Raw genomic sequence first — 15841 nt, 5'->3', positions numbered from 1 at the left:
TGTATATCGGTAATTATGAACATGTAACTTACAGAAGTCGCAATTACACGAGTAGCGAAGTGCGTTTCGCTGCATTTCTTCTGCGCTTTCCGCACACGGAGAGCCATCTTGCGGCAAACACAGAAGACCCCCTCCTCTCCATGTACGGCGCTGCCCCGACAGATGGCGCGCCACGCGCGCATTGGAGCTGTCGTGGCTCGGACTCTCTCCCCTGACAACGCTTCGCCTAGCTCCCTCTGTAGAATCAAGCGTCCTTCCTTTCTTTAGATCACTATCTCTCTATCTCTCTGCCCGTGCCGATCACGGCGTTTGGCTGGCGTGCATCATTTCCCCCTCCGGGATACCGAGTTCTTTGGTTCGCTCCGCTTGCTCAGGCGCACGTTTCGTTGCTGCGCCGAACGCCGCGTTGCTCGACCATATGGCTCGACGCTCACCGCGTCTGATGCGGGGCGCCTCGTAAGTGATGGCTGCCCTGCAGCCCATTGTCTTACACCCATTGGCGGGTCGACGGGAACGCTATCGCGTTCCACTCTTGAAGGCGAAGCTTAAGCGTCCTCCAATTTTTTATTTATGAAGTGCCTGCCGTGATTTATCGCTCACGGTCAACGCCGCGGACGCCGACACCGACGACACCGGCTTTTCTGCGACACGAGCTCCTTAACGCTACCGCGTTAAAATTATCTTGCAGCGTCCGTCCTCTCCAGTGGAATTGAAATATTCTGGGTGCCTTCGTGGGCAGACCGGATAGCGTTGTCAACGAGGTCGTTACCTACAATGCCACAATGACCCACACATACTCACATAGAAACCTGTATGAGTTTCCATTGTAGCTTCGTGCTATAATTTCGTGTTGAAAGAGTTTCCATGCCATAAGTAGTTTTATTATTATTTCTCTTTTTTCGCGAAGATTTGCCGCAAGGCATATGGGGGATAAAATAAGATAAAAGCTTGTAACTCTGCATCGTACAGAAACTGTAGCAATGTCTTATTGTCCGTCGCGCAACGGGTGTAGTTTTCAGGTGCATCTGGCCCGCGTTCCAGGGCACAGCCAAAGCAGGTGTCGAGCATTGGACAGGAGCCGCGGACTTCGGGCACTTTCCTTGGTGGACTTTTGTCGATTCCCATAAGCCCGGGTAACAGGTGGTGTAAGGAAAACTCCAGCCCAAATCCACCGAAGAGATACTTACTGCGTCCGGCTATAAGGCGGCGGGGAAGGAGGCCGACACATGGGACAATCAAGGAGCGTGTGTCCCGCCGGAGGTTAGATTTTAGTGCTTGGTGGAGAGCGCGGGGATCCGACGGGAGGGAGTCTGGTGTCTCAGATGAAACAGGCGATCGAGCCAATTGTCTGACATGCGCTCGAAACGTTTGGCGCCATGCCCCTGTACCCACTGCACCTTAATACTGAGATGCGAGAAAATTTCCTATGGCAGGTGGGACAATTGTAGTCCTCGAACTGGATGGCCCGACGAGGCGTATATTGCTTGTACAGCAAATAAAAATCAGTAATTGATTAATTAACAAAATATCGCTAATTAAACTTTTAGATAATTACTTTACAGCACCCATTGCAATTTACGAATTGCAGCCGGTGAGTGGACAAGGCATATCTAGTTGGAGCGAAAATAAAGGCTGGCATCGGTTTCGAGATATGCGCCGTCAAACTTGGGGTAAAAAGGCACGCTTGTTCCTCCTACTTTTTAAACAAAAGGCCGTTTTATGCATTGAAGCGTAAATATAACTGGACCGCTAATGTACCCCGTCGCAAACTGCGGAAATTAGTGTATCGAAACTGGTGACATCCTGAGAATTCGTTCCATGTGCCTTGCAAACTCACCTGCTCCAATTCGTAAATTGCAATATGTACCTTAAGGTAATTAGTTAAGCTTAATTAGTTCACCTTTATGAATTAGTGAATTACGCATTTGGTTTCTCGTGCTATTAATGTCCGCCTGTCTGTGTAACTAAGTTCACGATTTAGAATTGAGCAATATGTGACAGGTGATTTTTTTTTTTAAATCAGTATAGTCTAAATAAAAAAGAAGTGGTAGAACAGATGGGGGAAAGTCGTATTTCGCCGTAATCGGCGGAGGCAGCCCAGAGAAACGGAACTCGGGTGCCGCTGTGCCACAGCATCTGTAGTTGTTTAACGTCGCACTGAAATCTTGAACCATGCGCCATCTGATTTGCTTGCTTTCAACACTTTACATCCGTCGGAGTGCAGTCGCCACCCGCCGTGGTTGCTTAGTGGCTACGGTGTTGGGCTGCTAAGCACGAAGTCGCGGCATCGAATCCCAGCCACGGCGGCCGCATTTCGACGGAGGCGTAATGCGAGAACACCCGTGCACTTAGATTTAGATGCACGCTAAAGAACCCCCAGGTGGTCCAAGTTTCCGGAGTCCCCCCACCGCGACGTGCGTCATAATCAGATCGTGGTTTTGGCCCGTAATACCCCATGATTTGATTTTTCTTTAATGCAGTCGCCATATAAAAATGTCAGGAGAGTCTGGCAGCTATCTTATCAGAACCTTACTTTGCCTTCATCCTGCGCAGCGTCGTAAGTGATGAAGAGGAAACGGATGTCGAATACTTTAATGGGTCCGCGTTTTCTTTCTTTTTTTATTTTTTGACCCGCCGCGATAATTTAATGGTTATGGGCACATAGTTTTGTACAATAATTACTAGAAGGAGCTCTGGCGCTAGTGTCTACGGGAGCTGCAATGGGGGTTGTTTAGCCAGCAGTACGAGTTTGCCTAAACTTCGTCCTTCTGGCTTCAAACGGCTCCGCGACTTTGTAAATTTGTAATTTTTATCAAAGTAGTGCGTAATCAATAACCAAATAAACATTATTATAATTGTCCGATGGCAGGATTCGAACACAGGACATATAGCACAGAAGCCCGATATTGAAACTATTATGGCCCGGGCGTATTGCATATTGTGGGCAAGCCAGCGTGTTGAGACGCTTGGCGCGTTTCAATTTGGCCACCTCGATAGGTTGAGCCGCTGCATTAAGTAGTGATCGTTCGTGTACACAGAGCATTCTGCACTTAGAAAAGTATAAATCGATTTGAAATTTAGTACAATGAAGACAGATAAAGCGTCATAAACAAGGCCACAAGCACGTCTGAATTCACGAGTACGAAGATCAGACAAATCCATGTCCCATCATTCCCATGGTGGCTGAACGATTGCAGCGCCAGAGTTCCCTCTGGTAATTATTGCACGAAACTTTATGGTTATGGGAATGCGCTGCAGAGCTCGATATCACGGGTTCGATCCCTACTGGGACGGCCACGTTCCGATAGTGGCCGAATGCAGAAACGCTCGTGTACCGTGCAGTACAGGTGCACGTTAAAGAGCCTCAAGTGGTCAAAATTAATCCGAAGCCCCCCACTACGGCGTGCCTCATAATCAGATCGTGGTTTTGGCACGTAAAGCCCCAGAATGTAATTTAAAAGTGTCCACACATTTACCTGCAGATGGCGAAGTGCGTCCACTTGAGTTACAGTTACTGCACATGACTCGTGTATAACTAACTGAAGTCTGCTCTTTCCGTATTGCAGCGAGGTTTCCGGCACACATGCATCTACACGGCGGCGTTGTTTTCCTCGGCCAGATGCCTCGCGCTGCCAGTGGAAAGGTAGACAAGAGACTTCTCCGTGAAATATGCGCCGCCGCCTCCACGGGAAGCAAGACGGACTGGCCTGTGATTTCATTCTGCGCTACTGTGGCCGAATGAAACTTGACTACTGCGTTGTCCGCAAACGGAACGCAGACTTGCGTGACCATTTTCTTGGCACGTAGTTGCCAGGACACTGTAGACCCCCAAACCACGCAATTAACATGCTGATATGACACACTGGCGAACTACAAGTGTTATAGCAAACAAGTAATGCTCGGTTCTGCAAGCGCTTCATTACGCTTATAGGTGACAGACACCGAAGCAAGAAAGGGTATTTGGGGAACGCGAAATAAATGTATCAGGCTTGCTTACAAATATGTTGGATGGAGTGCTCCGCGGGAAAAGAGGGGCTGGGGTGGCAGGACTAAGCGTTGGCGGCGCTACGGCTCGCCTCCAGCACGAGCATTCGTGTCACGCGATGAGAAATGACAGCAAGTGCTTCAAGCTATCATTCCGACAACGAATATATATCGGATGCTGATGCTTCAAAACGCCGAAAGCGCCAGCATGGAGAAAAAAAAATCGCCGATGAGTAGATACTCAGTAATGCGAATTTTGAGCGCAGCTTTTTAGGTGTTTTGAATTAGAGATATATTGTCGCAAATAATTTGATTCTGAACGGCAGGGTCCTCTCGATGGCGGCACAGAGCCTCTGCTCGGGCAGCTAGTTATCAGCTGCGGCAGACGAAGCACTTCCACCGGTTGCGTCGCTCATTGTTCAGAAGGAACTGGCTGACACTATTTTATATTATGATTATATTGCCGTGTGTCATCGTAGTGACAGTGAAGAGCGACACAGTGTCGGAACTGTGAGTTACAAATTTAACGCTTCATTGGGCGAACCTGTGCCCAGCAAAACAAGTAACACTCAAGCACAACCATAGCGGCGAGCAGAGTTGGCGATCATCGGAAATCCGATCTGCGGGTCAAGCGCGTTGGCTCTTATGCATGACTCGTCGAAGGTTCCAGTGTAATCGCTGGTGCCCGCGTGGCTTCCAGAAAGTACCAATCAATTTGCGTCGCGCATACGATCAGATTACAAAAATTACAAACTATGACAATCAAAATAAGCGCGAACGATACCTAACCAAGCAAACCAAACAAGCGCGAGCGAGAGCTGACGCGAGCAGAAGATAGTACGAAAAGAGCAGTCACTCGCCGTGGTTGCTCAGTGGCTATGGTGTTGGGCTGCTGAGCACGAGATCGCGGGATCGAATCCCGGCCGGCCGCATTTTGATGGGGGCGAAATGCAAAAACACCCGTGTACTTAGATTTAGGTGCACGTTAAAGAACCCCGGGTGGTCGAAATTTCCGGAGTCCCCAACTACGGCGTGCCTCATAATCAGAAAGTGGTTTTGGCACGTAAATTCCCATAATTTAATTTCTTTTAAAAGAGCGGTCGCATGGGTCCGCATGACATCAGTTTCCCGCGCGCACGTCACTGAATGTCCGCCGTTCGCGGCTCGCGTCTTTCATCTTCCGCTCCGCGTTCGCTCTTTCATCTTTCGCTGTGCTCGTTCGCTCGGTTACGCCGCCGACGCCGCCGCTCGCCGTAGGAACGGGTAACGGGTGCCTGAGAGCTGCGCTCTAAAAGACTAGGTCACTCTCATAGAGCCCTGCGGCCGAATGGTGTCCCTCACTCTAAACAAAGTTAACACCTTTCGGGGTGTATATCTACCACGCAACAATAATCGTCATCTGCCTTGCTTGCGTTTCCTTTCTTGAAACGCCGCACCCGCTACTTTACTGTCGGCAATGCTATGACATGCTGATAACGCGCATGCCGTTCGTTACTAGGAAGTGCCGGGCTCGCAGCGTTAAAGAAAGGAGATGCGGACAAGACAGATAACGTTTATTGTTGTGTGGCAAGATACGACTTAAAGGGTGTAAACTTTTCTTAGAGTGCTGGTGTCCCTGAAGTTGCGCCTACTTTTTCCTTTCGCAGCTCGCACCGCTCCTAGCCGAGCCCTGTCACATAGTCTAAAATGACGGCAAGTGTTCTGCCGCGCTGCACAGAAGCCAACTTCACGAACGCGACGCCGCCTTTTCGTTACTTTCAATGCCATCAACATCGCAAAAATGCCCTGCTTCCGTAACACGCGCGGCGTGACATGAATGGCATGCGCGCATGACATGGCATGAGTGACATGACATCATGAATCGCATGCATGACATAACGAAATTCATGGTGTAAATGACATTAAATGTAATGCATCACATGACACGCGTGACATGACAAGAACTGCATTGCATGGATGACATTAAATGTAGACGTGACATGTATGTAATGCACGCATAACAGGACATACATAACATGAATTGCATACACATGTTATTCATGTGATGGCTACGTAACAGGGCATGGCATACGTGACATGAATGACATGGCATGTCATGACAATTAAGAGTGACATCACATGCAAGACACGAATGGCACGTCATGAGCACATACCTATTGGGCCTAATCTAGTAATGTATGGCATGATATGAATGACGTGACTGAAATACCATGATAAAAGTGCATGTCATGTCCTTATTGTCGTCGTTAATGAAAATTATAACATGCCCCCCATGCCATTCATGTCTTAATATTCATGTCATGACACGCATTTCATGTCATTCCTCTCATAATATGCATGCTATATGTCATGCCTGACGTCATAACATCTCATGTCATGCATGTCATGCATGTATGTCCTGCATATCTTGATATGATAGTGTGAAAGAAATGACCACGATGGCATCACAACGACGTAGGAAACTTGGTCATGACATTAATGTCATTGATATAATATGTCATGCCAGGTAGTCATGTCACGCATTTAACGATTAAATCCAGTTAAAGGTGATTTAGTTAAACAACCACTACAGCATCATGACGGCGTAAGAAGACAGACAGACAGACAGACAGACAGACAGACAGACAGACAGACAGACAGACAGACAGACAGACAGACAGACAGACAGACAGACAGACAGACAGACAGACAGACAGACAGACAGACAGACAGACAGACAGACAGACAGACGGACGGACGGACAGACGGACAGACGGACAGACGGACGGACGGACGGACGGACGGACGGACGGACGGACGGACGGACGGATGGAAGGACGGACGGACTCAGCCTGCTGAAAGAAGGCAAAATTGTTTCGCAATAATGTAGCATGGCGGCGGAAGCGCGCAGACGTTCCAAGTTCGGCTCCTACGCGCGCAATGAGTGGCTTTACCGCATAGTGTTGGAACAAAATGGCGGCAGTATACGCAACTCTGCTGCTCACACTCACACATGAGCTTCCAGGTGAATGGGTTACTCAGGTTTTTATATTTGAAGTTATCTTTTACCCAACAACATGTATGCTGGATGTACGAGCCGCGAGCCAACAAGCCTTTGTTATCCTATGCACCTGCCCATTAAAAACTCGTTAAGAGAGGTATCGTTCAGGCCTGTTTGCATAATGCACTAACGAAATCCTGTTATCATTTGATAGAACCTAGTTTCAGTTCGCAGATAGCTCGGTTGAGGGCGGCAGGGTACCCGAGTAACCTTCTTGTCTCAGTCTCAGAGAACTTGCGTAGTAAGTTTAGCACCGATCCTCACAGCTTTGTGCCTCAGGTACATGATCGAAGAAACAAAACAGCTGTTATCCCGTACATTCATGGAATCTCCCACAAACTTAAAAAAATAGGACAAAGAGCAGGTATCGACGTTGTATTCTCTGCTCCAAAAAAAAATTTACACCCTTTGGGGCGTATCTTGTCCCCCAACAATAATCGTCATCTGTCTTGCCCGCGTTTCCTTTAACGCTGCGAGCCCGGTACTTCCCAGTCACGAACGGCATGCGCGTTTTCAGTGTGACGCAGATTCTCGGCGCAGCTTCTCGAAAGCGAGCGCCGAGCTTTCAAGAAAGGAAACTCGGGCAAGACAGATGACGATTATTGTTGTGGGACAAGATAAGCCCCAAAGGGTGTAAATATTTCTAAGAGTGTAGAGTGCTTAAAACAGTTACACCCTTTGGAGTGTATATCTGTCCCACAACAATAATCGTCATCTGCCTTGCTTGCGTTTCCTTTCTCGAAAACTCGGCGCTCGCTACTTTCCTGGCGAGAATGCTGCGTCACACTTATAACGCGCATTCAGTTCGTGACTGGGAAGTACCGGGCTCGCAGCGTTAAAGGAAGGAAACGCGGGCAAGACAGATGACGATTATTGTTGTGGGACAACATAAGTCCCAAAGGGTGTAGAGTTTTCTGAGAGTGTAGAGTGGTTAAAACAGTTACACCCTTTGGAGTGAATATCTGTCCCACAACAATAATCCACAGCAATAAACAATAGCCCCTGGAGCGCTATTCTCGACACTCATGGCGGCTGCACGGCCGCCATTATCCGCCATGTTAGCTCTCTGATTGGCTGTGGAGAGGTCACGTGCTTTGAAATTTGTGCCGGGAAGCGGAAGTTTTGCAAAATGGAATTTTGCGTTCTCATCAAGATTACGAAACGTGACATCGAGCTCCAAATTTTATGGACTAATGCATTTTTTTGGTCCTTGCCAGCTATATTGCGACGTTAGCGCTCAAATAGAATGTGAGCGGTAGCCTACAGAAGCCAGTGCAATGCATCTGCAATATCGCGAATATGTGGTGGCGATCCAAGTTACGCGCCGTGTCAGCTCGCTGATTGGCTGAAGGAATATCCCGTGAGGAGCGTCACATGAAGGGCTGTTTCGTAAACGTCATGTTGACGATGCGTGAAGTTGCGCTGGGTCGCCATTGCTGAGATTTTCCGCCATAATTTGTGGTGCGACGAGCCGCGCGAATTATGCTGATGAGCAGCCATATGCAATGGCAGCCGAGTGGAATGCGTATCGCCACATTTTCCCCGTCGTTTGGCGCCATGAAAATATTTTATTCATAACGCGTGCTCATAGTATTTGCATCGCTCTCGGGTGGTGTTGGCATTTGTGTTTGGGGCCATCATTTTTTAAAAGAACGCGTTTATACGAAATAATATTGGTTAAACTTAGCAAACCTTCTGCAACGTTGTCCACTCTTCACTGCTGCGTTTGTATTGTAATCAAGAATAATGCCTTTTCGGACAATCGAAAGTTAGGACAACGGCGTTTTTCTTTTAATTTATAAAAACGAATGTACGTAAGGCGGTGCCTTGGAGTTTCCTCCCGCGGTGTGAGTAACCAGCAAAGTGAACAAGAGATGGCAGCGCCGGCGCTTGCGTCGCGCTAGTGGATATCTTTGGCGCGCGCAACGCTATATCGGTGATATTCGGCCGTTTCTCAGCCAGCCAAGTCGTGCTGATTGGATTGGAAAAACTTTAATAAAAGTCCTGCAGGACGCACGTCAGCGCGCAGTGGGCGTCTCCCACGCAGGGACCGACAGGGAATACCTGAGTCACTTGCGTTTCACGAGATAGCGATAACGTGGCCTAGAACGTGCGCGCCTCACCACTAGTAGGTCGTGTATGTTGTCTCAAGGAAGAAAACAAGCGCGTTGGCGCCAACATAAGATGACTCATTCCATTTCTCGGGGACACCCATCCCAGCTAATCGGGAGCTTTAGTTTAGGGGACGCAAGCGGCTTGCGTACGCAAGAACTAGGGGCGACGGTACTGAGGATGCGCAGACCCAGACGTAGAGGCCCGCGCATGCGAAGTACCATGATCCATAGCTATTGCGTACGCAAGCCGCTTGCGTCCCCTAAACTAAAACTCTCTATTGAAGCAGACGACGGCTTGTACGCAGCAGACGACGGAAGTGAGAAGTGTTTTCGACGGAATAATCATGAGCTTTGAGCTATCTGCTTTAGTTTTACTGCGGAGGAAAACTGTTTTGCTTTACCGAGAACCTTACGTTCAGCGCCTTCATTTCAATTTCTTAGGCAAAACGTCAAGTTTGCGTCACGTTACGAAAGTAAAATGGCGCCATCAGCGCCATTTTATTCACGTCGGGTCTACGTCACGCATCGAAGAAAATGGCGGAATATCCTGAATAGCGCCCCTCGGGCGCTATTCTGGACATTCTGGACATTCTGGAACGTGCTCGGTAAAGCTGGGCCTAGCGTTAGGTCTTACGCTAGGCCTAATCTTGGCCTTGGCCGCTCGACGTGACACCGTCGTCATGGGGCCACATCGCAAGTCGACGCATCCTTAGAACGCATGGAAATTGACGTTCTGAAAAGCAAGGCCGCGCAAAGAGATGACAACCCCAGCGCCTCTAGTGTTGACCAGCCGCACGCTAAGCAAGCGAAACTCGCCCCATCGCGGACGCAGCCGAGACGCAGGCAGCCAGCGCCGGATCAGCGTTGGCCAGATACCACGGAGGCACCCGAGACGCAAGTAGCAAATGACAGCGAGACCCCAGACGCAGCCGAGGCGCAAGCAGTCAATGCCACACAATGGCAAACTGTACCAGGCAAACGGCAGGCTATTAAGGAGCGGAAGGCAGAAAACTTCAAGTACCTGTACTAGTCATTAGGCCCATGGAGAGGCGCAACATTTTGTCATTTCCCCGCGCCACACTAGCCACTGCACTGAACAAACTTGCTGTTAACGCGCATTTAGCTAAGCTAACGGTCTACAAACCTGACAGCAGAAGCAACATGATCACGGCTATTGTGAAATAACAGCAGCATGCTGTGAACATTTCGAGGCAAGTCAAGACGCTATCCGATCCGAAGTGGGGTACTGTCAATGTCACTAGCTACATGGCACCTCCAAAGAACACCGTGCGGTTTGTTATACACCAGGTTGAGCCTGGTAGCACCAACCGGGATCTCATGGAAAACATTTTCTCCCCGCATGGCACAGTTCTTGCAGCGAGGATGTTAGGCAAAACCAGCACAGCCCTCGTCACGTTAGAGGCACCTAGCATTCCGCAAAGGGTCTATTCCCAGGTGGCACGTCAGGTTGGGCCAACGTTGGAAACATATTGGCACTTCTTGGCCCAATGACAACCTAAGATTAACAGCGTGGTTCCAATATTGGCAGTGCCATTCTGGTTCCTGGCCCAATGTTGGCCTAAGGTTAACAGCGTGGCGCCTATATTGGCTGTGCCATTCTGATAGAGATCCAACGTTGGCCCACATTACACAGTCAGTAAACAATATTGGCTGTGCCATTCTGATAGAGATCCAATGTTGGCCCACTTTACACAGTCAGTAAACAATATTGGCTGTGCCATTCTGATAGAGATCCAATGTTGGCCCACTTTACACAGTAAGTAAACAATATTGGCTGTGCCATTCTGATAGAGAGCCAATGTTGGCCCACTTTACACAGTCAGTAAACAATATTGGCACTGCCGTTCAACAAGGCAGGGATTATTGGACCGACTTTCGTATGGATTTGCCAATATGGGTTACTAGTTGGCTTTCTTTGGAGGACATTGGCCCGTAATAAGCTAATTTTCGCCTTGTCGGCTTTTAGTGCTCTACGACTTGCTGAGATTGAACAACGTGTTTTGAAAACTAACGCACTGATCACAGGCACACTGCGCAGGAACCAAAAACATGTTCTCCCATGTCAACTCCATGAATGGTACACCGCCATTATTGCACTTCTCCTTTACCGAAATGTGTCCCCTAAAGAGAAAAGCCAGTGTACCACGTAGCAAGCAGGGGAAGTCGCATAAATTTAGCCGCTGCTTTATTGATCGTGAATAATAACTTGAGCTTTCCATAAGAAGCAACGGTATTGCGAATTTGCCTGCGCATTGTATTTTTTGCATGTACGCTCCGCGGCTTTAGTGGGTCAGGATTCTGAGGAGAATCGAGAATTACAGTGCCTCAGAGCTGATGGAACCGTTTTATATTGCATCGAGATGGAGCGCATATGCATGAGTGAAACTATTGTTTGTTTGTTTAGCATGCATGGCATGTTGCGGCGACATCATGCTCCTATTCTAATATATTTGTTTGTTCGTGCATGTGTAGTAAGCTCCTTGTATGAATGCCCCTGACAGAAAAAAAATTAATTGCACGTTTTGGCATTTGAGTGTCAACAACCTCTTGCATTGCCTTTAGTAGGCACGGCGCATTCCGGATTTTTTTTTTCGGCCTAGCTTTCCGTCCTTCAGCCCCCCCCCCCCCTTGCCTCTCCCCCACGCACCCAGGTGAGCCTGATCAATGCTGTCAGTCAAGCGTTCAGACAGCCATAATCTGCTGTGTCGAATTGGGTGCTCTCGGAAGCATGGGGGAAAGCGGCGGGGTCACTATTGTCCTCCTTGTCGCCCTCCATCGCTGCCACCCCAAAACCTGGTCGGGCTAGGTCCAGCGGGGGAAAGTGGCGTTTACGCCGTATTCTTCGTTCACCCTTTCCTTTCACTCTTTCCTTCTATGCGTCGCTAGCACGCCGACTGGGTGCAACACCGCCTGAGTGCTTGCCGTCCGTTCTTGCCAGCGCACTCCTCTCGTGAAAAATGCTCGCTTGCGGACGTCATTCCTACTGAGAAGCCTACATTTTGAAATACGCAGCAATATGGCCACGAATTTTTGTGAGTGTTAGAGTTAATATAGGCGAAACAACAATTAGAAAAAAAGTCGGCGCTCGTGGCCACCGTCTTCGATGTGGGATGAACTCGGATACAAAGAAGCATGGATCATACAATGGTGAGTGCATTTGTTTTGCGCATGTTATAAGTTTTATCAGAAGCAATATCACCCAAGCTATATCACCCAAGCAATATCACGCGGTATATATATTACTGAAACAGGCCTGGCTTATGTATAGTGCCTGTAATTAAATAGCTCTTTTTATTTGCAGCCTTTGAATAGTACCTGGAGTAGAACCACGTGTAAATCTCTGAATTTCACCCAAATTCCAGGACTATGATTTTATCAAACCACGCGTGCGGCCTGATCCTGCTAGTGATACCGAGGAACCCCGCTTCTTCTCACTGGTATAGGTCAAGCATCATTTCCAGCTGACAGTATTTCTTTCTTTTCGTATAATAAATGCTTCTTTTACTAGTGTTTCTTGACGGAACTTCTCGGTTTCCACATTAAAAATTTCGCACGAAGGACGCATTGTGTCTACACAGTCTGAAACTAGGCTTTTTGTGCTGCAGCAGGTTTTGCTGCAATTTTTAATTTTAAAGTGCTAGCTGACTAGGTGTGAGCTGTAAACAAAGCGGACGGATCCTGCGCATTTTATGTCTGTTCTAAATATTACGTTACACCTTGTACAAGATATGCCATATATGTCGAAATATTAAGAAGTGTTACTTGACAAATCTCTTGCAAGAAAGTTTCTTGATTCACCCCTCCGAACTCTCTACTCAGACTTATAGTATTGTTGCAGTATGGCGATTTTTCAAATGAAAACTCTCCCACATACATTTGTCATACCAACATCTCTGACAATGTTTCTTTTCATTTTACAGTGCAAACATTTCCTCCAAGTAATGGTGAAGTCGCTATGGGATATGGTGGCAATATCAACGAAACCACCGCGTTATCGTGGACCTCGGGGGCCTGATAAGCCCGCTGTCATCCAAGCACTGACAAACCTGTCTACCGACGTCAGCTCCCTGCCCTGAAACCCCTGGCCAGCCCACCGTCCTCGGCACCTTGCCCAATTCCTATCCTGAGGGCAGTGCCTGTAAATAAACTGTTTGAAGATAACCGAGCGTCACCCATCTTGGTCCACGGAAAATGCCTGTTTGTGAAAATTTATTCGCAAATAAACTGTCATAAACGTCAATTTCAGTATTCTTTTAATATTATTTGCAATCATATATGAATTCTGCTTCTTGACATCTTTTTGTCGAGCTTTCCTAGCTACTATTGAGGAAGACGGTAAGGGGACAATTGCTACAAAAGATGCCGCTAGCAAAATGTTTGCGGTAAGAATATGTGCGTGCTCTAAAGCCAGCATATCTAGAATATTCGTCATGCAAAGGGCATTGGCTCAAAGCTGGCATTAATAATGGCAACGATATGGCTCAACACTGGTCCTACGCTGGCAGCACGATGGCTGCTGTATTGGCATAACATTGGCCCAATCTTGGCTTTAACGCTGGTCCTACGATGGCTGCTGCATTGGCATAACATTGGTCCAATCTTGGCTTTAACGCTGGTCCTACGCTGGCAGCACAATGGCTGCTGCATTGGCATAACCACCGTTTATAAAGGTGGGCATAACATTGGTCCAATCTTGGCTTTAACGCTGGGCCAGCATTGGATTGGGTTGCACTTTGCCAATATGCCAACATTGGTCCAATATTGGTACCAATTTCTGCCAGCATTGGGCCATGGTTGGACCAATACTGGTGTGCTGCCTGGGTTATTATAACTGCCCGCTCAAGACCCACCCATTCAAGAACAGGCCAGTGTTAAGCCTTTCTTGTCACAAAAGTGGCCACATGCAAACATTTTGTCCAAACCAACCGGTATGTTCCCAGGGTGGAGTCGACCATGACCAAGACACCCAGTGCGGAGTGCCTTTTTGTGTCAGATGCCAAGAAGAAGGCCATATGGCAACAAGCCCCACGTATCCGTACAGAGCATCCCAGGCGCCTTCGCCTCCATCAGTATGGTCAAGAAGCCCAACGCGGCGATATAAGGCATAGACGTAATAACAAAAGGTCAGTCACCCCAGCAATGCACAGACAGGAATCGAAGTCACCAGCACCACAACAGGAAGCAAGCGGTAAATCCAAGCACCATCCACACAAAACACCGAGTAGGCACCGCAGTCCGTCAAGTCAACCGAAGCAACCTCACCAGTCCCTATCCAAGCTTGACCAAGCTATAGCCAAAGCGCACGCCGACCTAGTGATGGCACGGTCCTTGATGATTACGACACAACGTGCTTTCAACGAGTTACTAGAAGAAAAGAAAAAAGTCGAAAGCGCAGAGAAGTTTCAGAAGGCATCAGCTAGATTCTGGGCCGATAATCGCCTGACCATCCTTTCTACTCCTCCAATGCCGGATAAGACCTGTGCTCCTCCAAACCCATCCCCACAAAAGGTATGCCCGCCGCCCACATCGCAGTCGGCATACGAAAAACCCGATATGGTTGCGAACGAAAGGATTACGGCAGCATTGGCGGATATCGGGAAAAGACTTGACGCCCAAGAGGAGAAGCAAGCCGAACAGACCAACGTAACTACCCAACTGGCCACAATCATGACGAAACTGTGTGCGCTAGACACGATTAGCAACGAGCTCAGCCAAGTTCATGTAGAACAGCAGAGGCTCCGCCTTGAGCAAGATTACATTTTACAGCGACTGGACGCCCTAGAAACAAGCAGCCACCCCCAACCAAGCACATCTCCGCCGGAAAGCAAAGGTCGGCCCCCTACTAACAGCATAAATATGGCGCCTGTTTCCCCCGAAGATGCACCGGACATCCTACAGTGGAATTGTCGAGGTCTTCAAGCCTGTGCAACAGAACTGAATCTTCTATTCGAGCGTATAGGTTATCCAAGCATTCTTCTGCTGCAGGAGACCAAGGGAACATCTCCGGGTCTTCATCACTACAAAGCTCTGTTTGCTCCCAGCATCACGCATGCTCATTATGGACAGGAGAAAATACAAGCTCAAGCCGCCATTTTTGTACATAAAGACACACCGCATGCGCAGCTGGACACCTCCACCTTCTGCACACCACATCAAGAAATTGTGACAGCGAGAATACGTAACAACAACAAGGATATAGTCATCGCTAGCGCATACTACAGACCATCGGTAAAATCAGAGGATACAAATTATGATTGGTTATGGCAGCTGAAACACGCCTACCCAAGGGATGTCATTCTGGTAGGTGGGGACTTCAATGCGCCGCATGAAACATGGGGCTACGGAAACTCAAGCTCAAAAGGAACAAGACTTAATGCAGTCACGGAAAAGGCAGGGCTTTTATTGGCCAATGATATAGACTATCCCACGCGGCGCGGTATAGTGATCATTACTCAATTTGGATTGAGTTGCACTCGACTCTTAGAAAACGAAGACGCGCTACTCAACAGTCAATTGGCAAAAGTTCAGAGAGGCACTCAATGAACATCTAGAGGAACTTCCTGTTGAGGACATCTTGCGCAGGGCCAAAGAACAAGCCACCACTACCACACTGGTGACAACAGATGCCCCCACACCAGATACCCACTTCCTCAATCTCTGGGAGAACAGGAAGCAGGCAGAG

At 48.3% G+C, this 15841-nt stretch overlaps 1 protein-coding gene across 2 annotated transcripts in view; it reads left to right on the top strand.

Annotated features, from left to right (window-relative positions):
* The window catches only part of LOC135902982 (uncharacterized), a 113902-nt gene extending 109896 nt beyond the window's left edge, over positions 1 to 4006 (top strand). Inside the window, exon 12 of one of the 2 annotated variants that reach the window (XM_065433310.1) lies at positions 3567 to 4006. In XM_065433310.1, coding sequence (XP_065289382.1) covers positions 3567 to 3742 — 176 coding nt within the window. In that variant the 3' untranslated portion in view covers positions 3743 to 4006. The remainder of the gene's footprint in view (positions 1 to 3566) is intronic. The other variant, XM_065433312.1, reaches the window with a different exon arrangement.
* The last annotated feature ends 11835 nt before the right edge of the window (positions 4007 to 15841 follow it).

The sequence above is a fragment of the Dermacentor albipictus genome, chromosome 1 (assembly GCF_038994185.2).
Source record: "Dermacentor albipictus isolate Rhodes 1998 colony chromosome 1, USDA_Dalb.pri_finalv2, whole genome shotgun sequence".
Classification (NCBI taxonomy): Eukaryota; Metazoa; Arthropoda; class Arachnida; order Ixodida; family Ixodidae; genus Dermacentor; species Dermacentor albipictus.
The sequence above is the reverse complement of the archived record's forward strand: the minus strand, read 5'-3'. Positions and strand labels throughout refer to the sequence as shown.